At 31.4% G+C, this 17178-nt stretch overlaps 1 protein-coding gene across 4 annotated transcripts in view; it reads left to right on the forward strand.

Moving 5' to 3' along the window:
* The first annotated feature begins 7087 nt into the window (after nucleotides 1-7087).
* Pld (Phospholipase D) overlaps nucleotides 7088-17178 on the forward strand; it is a 29055-nt gene continuing 18964 nt past the window's right edge. The window contains exons 1-2 of one of the 4 annotated variants that reach the window (XM_088233100.1): nucleotides 7088-7758; nucleotides 8570-8809. In XM_088233100.1, coding sequence (XP_088089226.1) covers nucleotides 8581-8809 — 229 coding nt within the window. In that variant the 5' untranslated portion in view covers nucleotides 7088-7758; nucleotides 8570-8580. Of the gene's footprint in view, nucleotides 7759-8478; nucleotides 8810-17178 lie in introns of those variants that run through there. The other 3 variants (XM_088233115.1, XM_088233123.1, XM_088233107.1) reach the window with 3 other exon arrangements.

Raw genomic sequence — 17178 nt, forward strand, 5'->3', positions numbered from 1 at the left:
TAAAATAAAAGTTTTATTTTTATAATTCAAGTTACAGAACATATTCAATAGAAAAAAAGATTAAAAAGCTAAAGATATATAAAAATAGAAATAAACGTTTTTGTTTATAAATTACCTTAAATCAAAACTATTACTCAATGGGAAAAAGTAAAAAAGAGGAAAGAGGAAAAAGGAAAGGAGGAGAGATTAAGGAAGAGAAAGGAGATGTCTCTTCAGACGTGATTTAAACAGAGATAATGTAGTAACATCTTTGATGGTGGATGGGAGATGATTCCACAGTCGAGCCTTTGGGATGAGAACCTGACTTGGGAGGACGCAAAGGAGTTGGCAGCTGATAGAGATGTGTAGAGGCTATTTGTGGATACCATATGCTCCAACTTGGGATAAGACATGGAATGATGATGACGATAGCACACCAATATTATGTATGATATTTATACAAACTTACATAGAAACGAATTAATTACAGAAACTAATTGTTTTTTCTTGTTTTGGTTGCGTTTATAAGCATTCATTTTTTAACATTATATATTCAAGTAGGTATATTTTTATTCTTTAATTTAATTAGTTTTTTTTTCTATCTTTTTTAAAAACATTTAAACCAGTTTTTTCGTACATTTTCAAGAAAATTTGCCGTACAATTTAATGCTGTTTCTTTTTTCTTGATACGATTTTTATTTTTTCAAAGTATCAAAAACAAAATTAATACGTGTTCATTATTTTATATGTATACAATATTATATCAGCTTTCTCTTTATTTGAATCTTAATTAAAACCAATGTCTGAGCACCCGATGACAAACAAATATTTAATAGTTTATCAGGACAAAAAAAGTTTTTATGCTGTATGTTTTTCTTTTTAGAATGTATTATTGTAAAAACACGAACTTTATTAAATAAAGATTCTATACTATAAAAAAAATATTAAAGGGATACATAAGTTTTTGTAGATGATAAATAAAATTGAGAAACAGTATTAAAGTCTTTTTTTTTCCAAAGCCATTTTCAGGAGTGTACAAGTCTGGATTATGTCTAAGGGAAAATACCATTGCAGGAGACTGCTGCGAGATACTGCATAGATTTATATACTATTAAGCGTGTTGTCCAGATGCCCTTTGAAATACATGTATGTTTATGCAATAATATTTTTAAAAAATTGCTTTTATTTAATTATGTAGGTGCGTGCTTACGAGATTCCACTTTCCATTATGTTGTATCCCAACTCAACACAGGGCTCTTGGCCTAATAGAGTTTGGGATACTTTATTATTATATTGTTTTGTAATATGTATGTATTTGTATGAATAAATAAAAAAAAACTGCAATATATTATGGTGTAAGTACATATAGTAACAAACGATTTATTTTCTTTATAAATAGGAAACAGGATTAAACTTTGTTGTAATAGATATACTTATGACTCAAAATTATATAGAAAGAAAAGAAAAACAAAGAAAAACTCAGAATTTATTTTTAGGTCCATAAATTTCAGTAAAAAAGTTCAGTGATTTAAAAAAAATTTATATATTTGTTAATAGACTATTAAACAAAGCTTGTTTTATAAATTATGTATCGTATTATCAGCGCTAATTTTTGAAAGTTTTTACCACGCGTGTGACGTCTCAAGTTCCCCTCCGCTTCTTCTCGGTCAGTTCTGCCGATTGGTCCGTTGACGGTAAGTAAATCAGAAATCTTCCATCATCGGTTGATTCATATGAACTAGTGACGTCGTTCAGAATAAATAAAATGTAAAATATTTTTTTCGTACATTTTCAAGAAACTTTGGCGTATAATTTAATGCTATTCAAAACATTTTTTGTATCCAATTTCGCGTAGGGCAGAAGTTCCTGATTATAGTTTTACTGTCTTCCTTTTGTCAATTCACACTTAAACACTCTGTATTCATGAGAAAATAACGTGAACCAAGGTGGTTAGTTTCTTGTCTGCTTATTTTAACTCAGGTAGCTAACAATGGCCTTATACATTTATACTCAGCTTTTCATATTACCTATTATATTATATAGGTATCAGGAGAGTGCGTTTGTTATCAAATAAACCTCTGTGTATTCAAGGTCTTTTTTTTCTTTATGATAAATCAAACAAATTAATTATACGTATATACTTTAAAGTAATCTAGTTTAGTTAGTCGACCATGTTCAAAATACCTATGTAGTAAATAGAAATCTGCTAAAAACCACATCATAGACGTATTTCTTTAATAACATTTATATTTAAAGTACAAACTTTTTGTTTTTTATATTATAAATAATATAACTACGTATTTAGTTCGTGTTAAATCAATAAAATTCTTTTTTTGATCGGTTTCTGTGCAGGTTAAATTGTAATTCTTAATATTTAACTTTTTTAGTTAAGAACGGTTATTTAAAAACGAGTTGCTGGCCTCGCAAGAAATAACACAAAATATTTATTTAAAACGTGTTTTTCACAAGATATTATTTTATAGTCCCAGGGCCTCAATTATGAACCCTACCTTCATCTGGATATACCGAGACGGTATACTTAACTTCTGTACTATCTGTATCTTCCTCGGTATATTCTACCTACTTGCCATATCGACATCATATGATCGAAATGAACCAATGAATGACCGCAAAAATTAGTCCGCGTTCTTTACTTCATTAACATTAAAAACAGTTCTCATTTACATTTTTAATAAGCTTCTGTAATAGAAAGTGCCCACTTTAAAGCGATCATAAACTCCAATAAATCCCAATACAAGCAAAAAATGCTAGCTTGAACATGATTATTATAGGACTTTTGACACTTGCCAAGACGATATGCTTAACGATCGTATGTATTTATCTACCGAGCGACTACAAAGCCGGCTCCTATAACGTCTCGATACGTACACTCCAGAAGATAGTAAAACAGACGGAAAAAATATAATAACTATTGTTTTTTTACAGTGGACACTTTCTTACGTCTAGATACTCTTGTATATTAATAGGGCAGAATCTAGCGACATTATTGTTTGCATCTAGCCATTCGTTTCGGAAACTGACAGTTATGTCAGAATTTAATTCGACTTCAAAATTTACTTATTTCTCTCTTATATTTTTAATAGGCTTTTAAGAAAAAAAGTGCCAACCTCAAAACGATTAAAAATTTAAGTAAATCGTAATTGAAGAAAAAATTGCTTTTTGGAATAAAATTATTGTCACTTTTCATACGTAGATAAACATATCGAGGGGTTCCAGATCCGTCGGTATAAACTGATTTACTTACAACAAAACTTGATGGTGGGGGATCGGTAGTACATCTTATTAGTCGGTCGGGAGACTTTTATCTTCAACTATGACGTCATACTGAAGCTTTGTCATTTCAGTGCGTAGATAATGTAGATATGTGTACCGTGACGTACGCTTCCCCTTGTTTTATATCGATGTACCTACCCAAAACTTTAGCTGGGAGGTCGGTAGTGTATATTTGTAATCACTCGAGAAAATTTATCTTCAACTATAACGTCAAGGTAAGGGTATGATGTCTTCATCTTCATATAATCGAGGCCCTGGACTGGCAACTGAAACGTAAGACTGATCTTCTCACTGTTGTGATGGTGATGATTTTAATATTTAATTTGATTATTGATGATAGTAGGATTATTATTATTGAGAGCTTTTTGAACTTCAACATTTACATAATTACGAGCCGTGTTTAGAAAGTAACTATACTAGATTAATTAATATTTAATGCATTAACTTTGTGGTCAAACATTTTACTAAATTTTAATTAATATTTGTATACAACTACTTACCAATAAATCATGACTTTAATAAACATACAGGATTCAAAATCTTACATACAAATAATAAAGAGTTAAAAGTAAATAATATGGAAATATTTCACACCAGGAAAGCTTTAAAAAATCCTTTGATCAATAATCAGACAAACTTTCAATACAGTCGTTTATACGATGTTCCACTGTAATGGTCACCCTATTAAATTTATTAAGCTCACCCCTTCCCTCCATATCCTCTTCTTTTTTCAACTATTTCTCAAACAACACAGAATATGTTCATAATTTAATCAGTGCGTGATGGCACAAGCTTCTTTATGCCCTCCTCGAAGAACTCTCCCGCCAGCTCCTTCCCCCTTTCAGAACCTCTTTCTGCACCTGCTCGTCAGTTGAAAATTTAATTCCACCCATGTGGGCCTTTAGGGGGGCTTAGGGTGTCAGTCCAGGGACAGTGGAATAATGCACTGAACCACATTCAAAACAAATGTTTCACATTGAACCTACCGGGAATCGAAACCGGAACCTTGAGCATGGTTAACGGACGAAATGGACTTATCACCACTCGAGAGCAGCGATCGAGTCGCAATCGCTCGTCCAGGGTTCTGGTTCTATTTCACACACAGAACTGTATTCTTCCTCCGTCTGGACACGAAAAAAGTATCATAATCATCATCATTCCCCTCTCTACACCTAATGGTGAATAGGGCAAGGCATTGGTACACCAATCGCGGTTTATCTTTTTAAAAAATTGTTACATGAAGGTAAAATGATCAGTCTTATGCTTGTCCAGGTATAAGGTACTAGATTAAGATCTTGTGCATACTCGTTTTAATTTCTGTTAAAATTGTAATTCAGGTATCCAATTATGTGTATGTTGTATATTATATGCATGATGTTTATGCTTGTGTACATAATGTTATCTATTGTCCTTTTTCCGTTTTGTTCATTTCTACGTTTTTTTTAATTTTATTAATATGCATTAGATTCTATTTTACAATTTTTGTTCGATACTTTACCTCGCTTACAACAATTTTATATAATACTAGCTGACCCGACAGACGTTGTCCTGCCCGAACGTTGGCTTGCCTTGGAAAAATACTTTTTATTGATAAGTAGGTACCTAGGTACTTGCTTGTGATTAAATTCCAAAACTAAAATTAGTTAATATTCAAATATTAAATTTAAGTAGATACTTGTTTATGGTTGAATTCCAAAACATAAAATAATTTTTTTTTTCAAATATAGCATTCTTTTTGCAAACGTCAAACTCCGGTCGTCTCACCAACAAAGGGGTGTACTTATGTAGGAATAAGATTTTTAAAAATGTATTGAAATCAATATTATTTTAGTGTTACCTAAAATCCAATAAAGATAAATAAATTGGTAGAAATTCTAAGGAATTTAAGGAAAGAATCTGATTGAGATCTACAAAAAACAAATGATGTTTGTAAACATTCAGAAACAAACTTTTTTTGTACATAAAAAACAACATCTTTCCATTTTTTTGCAAATACATTCTCCTCAAATGCGACCCCGGTAGATCGATAAATAAAACATTTATGCTCCTAACTTATTTTTTACATATTCGATTAAAGATTTATATCTACGAACACGCACAGCGCAAAGATCTATATTTCTCTGAAAACCGCACGTAAATCGGTTAAGCCGTTTAGGAGGAGTACGGTGAGATCACACGTACAGAGGAATTATATACATATATATATATATATAAAGAAGATTATATATTGAGGTTTTCTGTAGATATTTCTTTATTAAACTCCAAAGTTAATGATTTAGATTAAATTAATAATAAAATTATTAATAAAACTTCTTGGTTTAGTTTCACTTTTATTTCATTCTGACCAACGAGCGAGCGCTTTCGCCTAAATTTCGATCAAAGACTTTCTAAAAATTAACTGTTTAGGGAAATATCACATACTACAAATACCAATAAAAATATATGAAATTGATTTGGAATAATTAATTGTATTTTCAAAATTAATATGGATATTGTGGAGAAATGTGTTCATACATACATGTGAACAATAAACTTAATATAAATACGTTGCTAGAAAAACGCGACGTGTTTGGCCTTGGTTGTTGTGACGTCAAATTCGTGATAATGTTTTAAACAAATTTCAATAAACGTGAATAGTGAACCATTAGGGTAACACAAATTTAAAAATAATTTTTATGCTGCTAATAATTAGCAAATATTTGTTTTTACTGAACAGTAAGTATTTCATAGACCTTTATTACTTTAAGAATGTAAAACAAAACCTGACGTTTCCCTATTTTAGTTGTATGTCCCTTAATAAAATACTTATGTTATCTTTTTATGTCCAAACCTTGTAACAAATATCACAAAAGTTCAAAATGTTGTAAACAGTTTACCAGTCCTGAAGATGCCTTCTTTGGCGACAGCGCTCGTTGATCAAACCTCATATTTAGTAAATAATTAAAATAATATTTATAATATAATAATAGTAAATAATTCAGTTTTGACGTCCATGTATACGGCGAACATGACAATTATACGCAAGCAGCATGGAATAAATTAAGGGTCACGTATAATAATTCATACAGGCAATTATTCGGACTGCCTAGGTATTGCAGTGCCTCCGAAATGTTTACTGCTGGACGGGTAAACACCTTCGCTGCCCTACTTCGCCAAGAGCCTGGAGCTATGGGAACGCCTGAAAAGCTCTAATAACGCACTTCTCCAAGCCATTGCAGAGTGGAATAAAAAATAAATAAACAAATAATAAAAGTGCAACCAAGCCAAGAAGTTTTATTGATAATTTTATTTATAATTTATACAAATCAATAATTACATTTAAATATTAATCCATTTAAAGGCAGGCGCCGGCGCCGTGGCGGAGTAGGTTAAACGGCTAACTGTAAAACTGGCGTCTCTGGTTCGATTCCCGCTAGTTGCAAGAAAGTGTAAGAAAGATTTTTCTTAATTGGTCAGGGTGTTGTGTGTGTTTTTATAACTTCCATCCAAATCCTCTCCTTCCCACCTGCTGGCATGCCTCGAAATACTGGCTTACCGGGGTTATATCTGTAAAAAAACAAAGAATATATTTTTTTTTAAAACATTAAAAAAATACACACAATTTCATTGTAATTAACCTGTCATGTAACTTGTCTTCGGTCAATATTTCCAAGTTTTGGTAGAAAGCAAAAATTGCTTATACTGCCATCTAACATCTAGTATCTTAACCACAAATCACCATGAACTCAGATTACTCGTTTTGTTTACCTTTCCTGTACATAGATGGCTGTACTCGCCCTATTTCATGAATTAAAAAATATATATTTAATTCGTCAGTAAATGCCGATTAATCATGTTGAATTACGATCGTACATATTTTCGCTCTTTAAAAAAATGATTATTCCTTTAAATATTTTTATAGCTACATCATAATCTATTATGTCAGCGAGTGTTTATTTTTGTACGTCTCAATATTTATGTCACGCTCTTCAATTTGACAGTAGACGGAACACAAAACGCGATCGCGTTCTGTCCTGTCAAGGACTCGTGTTTTATTATTAGTAGTGGGAAACTTTACTGTTTACGGTCGGAATATACGTAACTGTTTTATGTCATCATTTATGATCAGTCATCCTTTAGTAATTATGTTAAGTTTTGATTAACCTTCAGTGATCTTTATACGTAGAGTTACTTGCGTACTACGCACGGTTATTTAAAATGTGATATTAATTTTAGATCATCTATTTATACTCTCAGATGTTTATAAAAGTCACAAAATATTATGGCGTATCTTTATTGGTTTCCTGTTTTTCTGTGTTAATGAATGGCAATTGAATGCTCACTAAGTCGAATTGTGCAATCGCTACAAGTTACTAGTTGCGAATTACAACCAGTCCAGCGCATTACCTCTTCAAATACTGATTGGCTAACTGCATTTTATATTTACAAGTTTACCTGGGTATTCCAATTTTCAGTGATAAAATATTGTTATCTTTCAAACAAAAGGTAAGATAATAGTGTTTAATCTTTTATTTATTTTTAACGTCATAAGTCTTCTGTAACCTGTACCTACCAGTTCCTCCAGAGTTTTCTCGAATGTTTTGTTAAATAAAATTAATGAAAATGGAAAATCGAAAAAATCATCTTAATCTCAAACTGGTTATTGTAAAGTTTCTCCCTTTAAATGGTGTGTTACGGCTGAATCATACCCTGCTACTTTATAGAAATTATAAATTGTGTGACATTGTTGACAATAGATGTTTTTAATGCTGATCTTATCAGTGTAGTAATATATTCATTTCATTACATTTATTGTTGATTGAAACTAACGTCTTCGATTACTTTTAAGCAATGCACGCATTTTCAAAGTAACTTAACACTAATAACTTGATAAATATTCATTTAAAATGTGCTTATTTAATGGAATCGTTGTACATTGATATGATTGACTATTTCAATATATTATTACAATTCATTGGTTTGTTTTAAATAGTTTTTATTGTGATTACTTTTATCTACCTTATGGTGGCTAACTTTACCTTTTTGTTTTTCTCGCATAAAGTTCTGTATTTTATGAATAATAATGCAAGTGGTGTCTCATATGTTTACCCTATATCCTGTAGTTTTAGATCATATTATGTACTGTAAAATGAGCCCATCGGGTTGCTAAATGATAAGTTATTAAGGCGCGAAAAATTGTAATAACAGATATGGGAAAAGGGGAAATATTTTAATGTTGAATATACAACTTTAAAATTTATTTTTGGAAAGGTGCGATGAATTCCAGTTGGAAACTTTAGTTTGCTTTTCTGTTTAGGTGGCAATGATATGGCTTCAATTGAACATACAGAAAATCCTCAAGGCTCAAAGGGAATAGGTCCTCCAGAACCTTCAACTCCTGGAGGAGTGTTGAGTGACTGCTTCAGTATGCAGACCATCTCTCCTAGTCTGGAATCTGACTATGATGAAAGCCTTGCGGTACCACCATCACTGTCTGTTATTGCAACAGGCGAAACTGACCTCGTACGTTATGGAAGGAGTACGACAGATGGTCCGGGTAACTTGTATTTTCATTTATTTACCAACAATTTAAAAGCCAGTTACGTTGAATAAAACTTAAATTAATGTTTTATAATTGTTATGATTTGATGACATGGTAAAACTGGTTGCTTCAGACAACTTTTTTTCATTTTGACAAAAATGCAATTTTTTTCGATGCAACTGGGCCTAAGCCAATTTCACATATTGTACATATAAATAAACATCACGAATATAATAAAATCATACCGTAAGTATAACAATTGACGAACTAGAGACTATATATCGTGGGTATACTGACAAAAAACTTTACCTCGAAAATATGCCAATTTGACTTAATGATGCAGTTTTGTAAAGTTTTTAACGCTCTACTAACTGACAAAATACACTAAGCCATATTAAATTTTATATATCTGTAGTTTTCAAAATAAATGTAAGGTTAAGTCGTATACTGGGTATTTTATTCAGCCTAAAAGCTTTAAATAATTTAATATACAATTAAGAAATGGAAAAATTAAATACATGTTTTTGAATGAGCACTTAACATCTTACTATATTTAAATAAGATATAAAAGAGTAAAATTGGAACAAAACTTAAATGCTTGATTTCTCAAAACGGGGATTTGAGAGTTAAAGCTTTTTGCCAGTATACCCACGATATGTGGAAAACCTTTTTGAGAAAAGTGTGGTAACTTAGACATATACAAGGCTTATAATATGTAATTGGCTGGTTTAAGTGATCATATTACTCAATTTGTAACATTTAAGGTAAGCGCCCACATATCCACATCGGACGGATTTTAGAATTCTTTATATAGTTAGTCATACAAGTGCGGTCCATCCGATACTGATCAGTGGATGAACTTTTATGACTATACAAACAATCCTGAAATCTGATACAATCCATCCTATGCGTGCAATGGGGACATGTGGGCGCTTACCTTAATCATCCTGACTATCATCCTGACTATCTTTGAACATTCATGCTTCTTCAATTCTTACATGTATTGATTTGTGAACAATCTCAAAATATTGTTATCTAGCAATTATTTATTTTGTTGTACATATATACCAATTTGCAAAAATATTTATTATTTTTTGCAAATTAAGCTTGCTGTTTTTCATCACATGTAAATTTTTTTTTTTTGATGTTTATTCTTTCCCATGATTATTGAACTATTTAGTTTTGTTACGTTGTACATTTTACTGCATATTTACTACAAAATTATTTACATTTGTACATAATTTGTTTCATGCATAACCATTTGTACGCTGGCCGATTCCTTCAATTTAGATTTTTATCTTAATAACAATAAATTACAGTATTTAAGTAAAAATATGAAGCTCCGTGCAAAATATAATTTGTGCTAATTACATAAATTACATACTTACTGCATTGACATACATAATAAAATGCTTTGTTTATTTGATAAACAAATAAATTTTTAAAATAGGTACATTATTATTCTCTTCACATATTTTTTTTAACTACTCCTAATAAAAATTATGTTTCACAAAGTTGATGCCAAATTATTATGTGAAATACATTAAAAATAAACTATTCATTAGATTTATTGTGGTAATTTTCAATAATAAATTTATTTTATTAGCTGAATATTTAAGAATTTTATAAAGCCTTTTCATTGTCACATGAATTTTAATATATCATTTTGATGGTTCATATTGCATAGATGTATTTTAATTAGGTATGGTATATAATATAAATCCGGGTTGTGGTCCCGCAGCTAGTGTTGCGGGCTTAGGGATCAGAGGTCCGAGGTTTGAACCCCCCTCTACCACAAATTGATTCCCATTTTCTAATATTGAGTTATTTACAACTCGTGAAAAATGGCTTTTATAATTGAAGTATTTCGGTAAATCATAAAAAGGCAAATATTTATTTTTAAAAATATTTAAAAAAAGTAAAAGAATAGCATTTGTCTGATTTTATGCATGTGGGTATAAGTTATACTTATTTTTTAAATAAAAGATGAGTGATACTTAAATCCACAAACTTTAAATAACCTTTACGGGTTTCATTGCTTTCGTCTTTGAGACTGATATCTTATTTTAATAACTTATTAAAATAACATTGAGTCAAACAGGGATGTGTAATGTCACCGTGGTTATTCAACATATACATGGATAAATGTATGAAAGAATTGAAAAGTATGGATGTGGGAGCGAAAATGAGTAATCTAACTGTCAGTTGCCTTCTGTACGCCGATGACGCAGTCCTCCTAGCTGACAGCGAAGAGGAACTGCAATCCTTGGTTACAAAGGTTTACGAAGTGTGCAAGGAGAGTGATTTGCTAATGAATGTGCAAAAGTCGAACGTCATGGTCTTTGAAAGAAATGTAACTATGACTGAATGTAAGATTGTAGTAAATGGAGATAGTTTGAAACAGGTCGAAGAATTTGTATATCTGGGTAGTATGTTTACTAGAGATGGAAATATGGACAAGGATATTGAAAGGAGGGTTAGTGCCGGTAACAGAGTTAATGGTGCCTTAAAGTCTGTCGTAGCAAATAAATGTATATCGCAAGAGGCTAAATTAGCAGTTCATAATGGAGTTCTGGTACCAACCCTAATGTATGGAAGCGAAGCATGGAGTTGGAAAAAAAGGGACGAAAGTAGACTGAATGCTGTTGAAATGCGATCCCTCAGGCGAATGTGTGGAAAAACAATGTATGATAGGTGCCCTAACGTCGAAATTAGAGCAGAATGCAAGGCTGAGTTAAGCATTATCGACAAAATTAAGAAAGGTCTTTTGCGATGGTTCGGTCATGTGGAGCGAATGAATGATGAAAGAAAGGCTAAAAAGATTTATGATGCGAATGTGTCTGGTTCTAGAAGTCGAGGAAGGCCGAGAAAGACATGGCATGATCAAGTACAACAAATTCTTGAAAGTGGTCATGTGAAAAGTCGGAATAATCGACGTGCGTGCATGAGAAGATGTATGAATGTGAAGGAAGCAAAGGAAGTGTGCCAGGACAGAGTGGTGTGGCGTTCTATCCTCTCTGCCTACCCCTCCGGGGAAATGGCGTGATGGTTAGTTAGTTAGTTAGTTAGTTAGTTACATTTATTGCACCCGCTTTAATCCCAATACATTTTTTCAAATATTGCTCTCCTACTCTTACAACATAGTTACGTATCAACGATTCCTCTAACATGTGCAGTAGGTTTGCATATTCTAGCGCGCATTCCAACTTGATGCCCTTCTGACATCCCTTCAGCCACCCGCGCTTACCCCAGGCCCCATGAGGCCCCTAAATTTGTCACCCTCCCTTAATTTTGGCCTTTATAAGGCGAATTCTTAGCTCCAGAAGTCAAGAATAATCCAGGTTGCCTTCTAAACTTTCTGCTTACCTGTCTTTTTGGTACTCTTTGGTTAAGACACTTACTCTGGGCTCTCCTAGTAAACCAGCTTGATTTCCTTATCTGGAACTCTTTGGTACTAGGCTACGCCTTGACTCATCCCATACGATCATGTTATATTGTCTACCTCTGCTTACCTAGTCGCTTTCCTTATTTGGTCCAACCAGCTTCTACGGCCAGACATATAATTTGATTAACCCAGATCATAGCAATTGATCCCTAGTAACTACTTAGTTAAGTATGAATGCTGGCTGTTAGGCCCTTTCGCCAACTTCTGAATACTGTGCGAGACATCAATTACTAGGAAGAGATAGTTCGGCTGTCCAAAACACCAAGTGTTTTGGCCACGCCGAACCATAAATCAACCCCATGTCCTGAAACAATAACTCCGCCGCTTCCTAATCTTTAAAATCAGTGGTTGTCAACCCATGTAACCAATGATATTATATTTATTTAATTGCCTAGTGCTTGTACTGTATGAACTGAATCAATAAATATATTTTAAATATAGCCAGATGTGTTATACATTAGTTTATAAACTCTTGTATTTACCCCATAACACTTTGTAAAATAGTCCTTCAGATAAATATAATAAAATCTAATTACTATTGTTTCATTTCGAATTCTCTAACCTTCTTTTTTTGTATAAATATAATAAATATGTTTAGTAAATATACCAGTCTCAAAGATGTCGCAAAAGCAAAGAAACCGGTCACTGGTTATTTCAAATTTATCGTCCTTTATTTCTATAATTTTCAATGAATTTTCACCAGGAATTTTTACTGACAAACTTCAATAATTTTTATTACTTTAAGGGAATATTATAACATGAAATAATTCAGTGTGAATTTAGAACAGTGGCGGCCTCCGTGGTGTAGTGGTCAAGACGCTTGACTCACGCACGGGAGGTTCCGGGTTCGATTCCCGGTGAGAACACAAAAATTAAAATGTGATTTTTCTCAAGCCTGGGTGCTCTGTGATGTAATTCACCACTGTAATTAGGCCTCCTGGCCTGTTGTGGTGCAAAAAAAAAAAAAAAAAAAAAAAATGTAAAAAAAAAAAATGTAAATATTGAAAACACAATAATACATTTTTGAACCTCTTAATTTTAAATATGAGTTTTTGCTCTAACTTGTTATTGTTTTTGTACAGGTAGCCTTTTTAATCTTTTGTTCATGTTTCTTTATCTTTTTTTTTACATAACTTAGAAGAAGAAACACTAAGTATCTTAGAAACAAAATATCTTCTTACAACTAGCTGTCGATGTGACTGGACAAAACACATTGAATTGAAATATTCAAGGTCAAATATTACATCACTAACTATCAATCATTTTTTGTTAATATTCTTCCTTTATAACTTGTAGTATTTGGTTGTTAAAAATAGAAAACAAATAAAACGTTCAAATAATCAAATCTATAGTAATTGAATCAAAATGACAAATTTTGTCATTTTTAATTATAAAACTATTATAAATATATTAAGTAAAATGGTAAAAATCATTACTGTATTGCATGGGTTGGCAACCCTTTGTTGCAAGAAGCCAAATATTTTACGTACGGATTAATGCGGGCCGCACTTGCACCATATTATGTAATTACAGGATACTTGCAATATTCGTGTATAAATATTTTAGTTGTAAATCAACGCTTTTTTTTTAAATGACTTATTGTAGTTAATATTGTAGACATAATCAAATTAAACATTTCCAGCAAAGTTAATTACTTTGATGAAGGAATGCGTCGGCTGTCAGTGTCCTTTTTTATTTGTTATTTTTACATCTATATTTTTTATTTCCTGATAAAAATACTGATATTCGGCAATCCGGATGACTGGAGTTCGGATAAACAGAGTTCTACTATTTTTTTTTTGTTGTAAAAATCCTTAATTTTCTAGATTATTACTATAATAGGTATTCCTTTATTTTTCATGTGAAAGAGGTTTCCAACATTTCATAGTTCCAGTACTAGCATCTGAAACATAATAATTTCTTTTTTTTTTTCAAATATATTTACGCAAAAGTCTTAAAATTACAGTCCTGCTGCATTGTACGCATACAACTCGTCAGCCGGTTCTTATATATTGCTTTGATTTTTTATACTTAACCTACATTAATCATCATTTTATTTGAAAAACATCACATATTGTACCATGTTTTATTACATTATTTAAGATTAAAAACTATCATTAATACAAAAAACTTTTTTCCACTAACCATAATTTGAGCATACACCTCACTCCTGTATTTAACTCACTATTTTTAATATTCTTTAGTAACATGTTAAATATTTTAGGCATACTGTATTGCAGTGTCCTTTTGTCATATTTATTACAACATCTAGGAACTGCTAGTCCTGCCATACTAGTAAACCTGGTGTTGTTATCATGTACCGATTTGTGTTTATACTCGGAGTGCGACGCATGCTGACAAATTAAGCTGTTCCAAAGTAGACCCTAACTGATAATTTGTTACAAATTTATACATAATCGATATTGAAATATTGTGTCTCTGGCGGTACACATCTTTATGTAGTAGCAATTTGATCATGGAATTTCGCAAAATTAGAATATAAATCATATTAGTGTCACTTGATAACCCCCAGGAAGAAATAGCGTATCGAATAATTGATTCTGAGAGACATAAATAAATCATTCGTAAAACATTAACAGGTACTAATGCTAACTAATCATCTTACCTTCACGTAACAAAAAATATCGAGATATGGTGTGATTTTTGTACTCGTACAGTACCCAATGCACCATTAGTCACGGATAAAGGATTGGTGATGAATTTCTAAATAAAAGTAATTTAGTATTCATAGCCATCAGTTTCAAATTAACATCTCATTTGTGTAAACTTTGAGCAGATGTCTAAATGAGTTAGTGTTTTATGCTTGTGGCTAAAAATAAACGATTACGTGTCAGATGTAATTTTAGGTTCAAATCCTGCTTACGTTTTTCGTAATTTAACAAAACGTGCCTCCGTGGTGTAGTGGCTAAGACACTTGGCACACGCATGGAAGGTTCCGGGTTTGATTCCTGGTGAGAACACAACAATTGAATGTGATTTTTCTCAAGCCTGGGTGCTCTGTGCTGTAAATCACCACTGTAATGGGCCTCCTGGCCTGTTGTGATGGAAAAATAACTGTTGTCAAATAAATTTACGAGACAAGTTACATTACGGCCAGTGTTTATTTTTAATTATTTTCTTCCTTATCGCTGATTATTCGAACTTTGCTTGACCTTGATGTGTTTTTTTTTTTCTTTATTGAAACTGCTTTTTAAATGCATAGTGTTGTGAATTCTCTAATTGTTTTTACAACATTTGTCTTTTAACCTTTTAACTAGCACAATAAAAAATTATATTTTAAAAGATACTTCAAATGTCGTGACCATTCACCGTTTTTTTTCAATTACCTTTCAGAAAATGTCTTAATTTTAAGCTTTAATGAACGATTAATTACTTTTTTTTTTTAAACTTATTTCACCCGAGTGGGAAAACATTTTTGAGAAGGGAATATGGAAGTCTAGGCATTTACAGGACTTATGACCTGTCATCGGCTGGTTTAAGTGGCCACTTTACACACTGTGTAACATTCAAAATCAACAGTTGAATGAATTGAACAAATATGAATGTTCAAACATAGGCAGAATGGTAAATGTTATAGTGTGTAAAGTGGCCACTTCAACCAGCCAATGACAGATCATAAGCCCTCCAAATGCCTAGAATTCCACATTTCCTTCACTAATATGTTCTACATCTCTGTTGTGATATGTTACACTTAATAACTCCCTAAGCGGTCCTTGTCTACAAATATTTAGATAAACTCAAAATACTGTTGATATTTTCATTTTCTCTAAAAATTTGCATAATTTTTTTTTTCGTTTTATTTTTTTTATTTATAAATCGTATAATACCAAGTATTTTACAAAGTAAAAAAAATATGAGTTACATTCCCAGAAGTTACCAATTCGAGACTTAAAAATAATGTTAATATTTTATTTAAAAAGCGCGTATTTAGAACAACAACTTTAACACCTTTATAACTAAATATAACACAACAATATTTAAGCCAAAAACCTTTTTTTACACAAACAAAATAAATATATAAAATGCTTTCAAGAGTGGAGGAAGTGGTAGATCTAGAACTAAGGGAGATAAGGTTGTTAACATCACATACTACGCAGATAAATAATGTTCTAATTTTTTTTTTATATAATTCATATACCTATTGTAAAATACACCATGCTTTTTATTCAGTAAGTTGGTTGTGTGTTTATTATTTTCTGTTCTTATTGGAACTGAGTCGCCTATTTCCGAAATTTGCCTTTTCTAGTTTTTATCAAAAATGAACTGAGTATGCCATTTTAAGGCTTATTAAAGGAGGCACATAAACTTCCAACAAAAAATTTAAGAATAATCTTTAACAGCCAGTAAAAAAAAAAAAATAAACATGGCTCACAAACATAGTTGAATTCCAAAACGCGTCTTGAACATCTGCTCCCCATTTCCAAATAATATCATCTTGTCCGTTTTAATGTTACATATTTTGTTAACTTTTGTGCATATTTTTTATAACTATTATCATGATTCATCGTGTCCGTTTAAAACATTTCCAAAGTGTCACAACAGTTCATTTATTTATTTACGGTTCCATGAACCTTTTACATAATTACAATAAAACCGGTGAAAAAAATTATAACAAAAAATAACATACTATTAAAAAAGAACAAAAACATCGAAAAAAGTATACAATGGTAAGAATATAAAAAAGAAATATTACATCTGTAATAAATATAAATAATTTATAAAAGAAAGGTAAATAAAAGAAAATAGCAGTTTTAAAAAAAGAGAAATAGAAGAAGAAAAAAAAGAAAGTGCTTTTAAAGGAAAGTTATAAAGTTTACTTCATGGTTTATATAAATATTGATATTAAACAATAATAAATTTAAAAAACAATTATACACACAAGAGTAAAGAGTTAAAGCAAAAGTGAAGAACTAATCAT

The sequence above is a fragment of the Micrasema longulum genome, unplaced genomic scaffold (genome assembly GCF_059751315.1).
Source record: "Micrasema longulum isolate JH-2025_06_02 unplaced genomic scaffold, ASM5975131v1 h1tg000076l, whole genome shotgun sequence".
Classification (NCBI taxonomy): Eukaryota; Metazoa; Arthropoda; class Insecta; order Trichoptera; family Brachycentridae; genus Micrasema; species Micrasema longulum.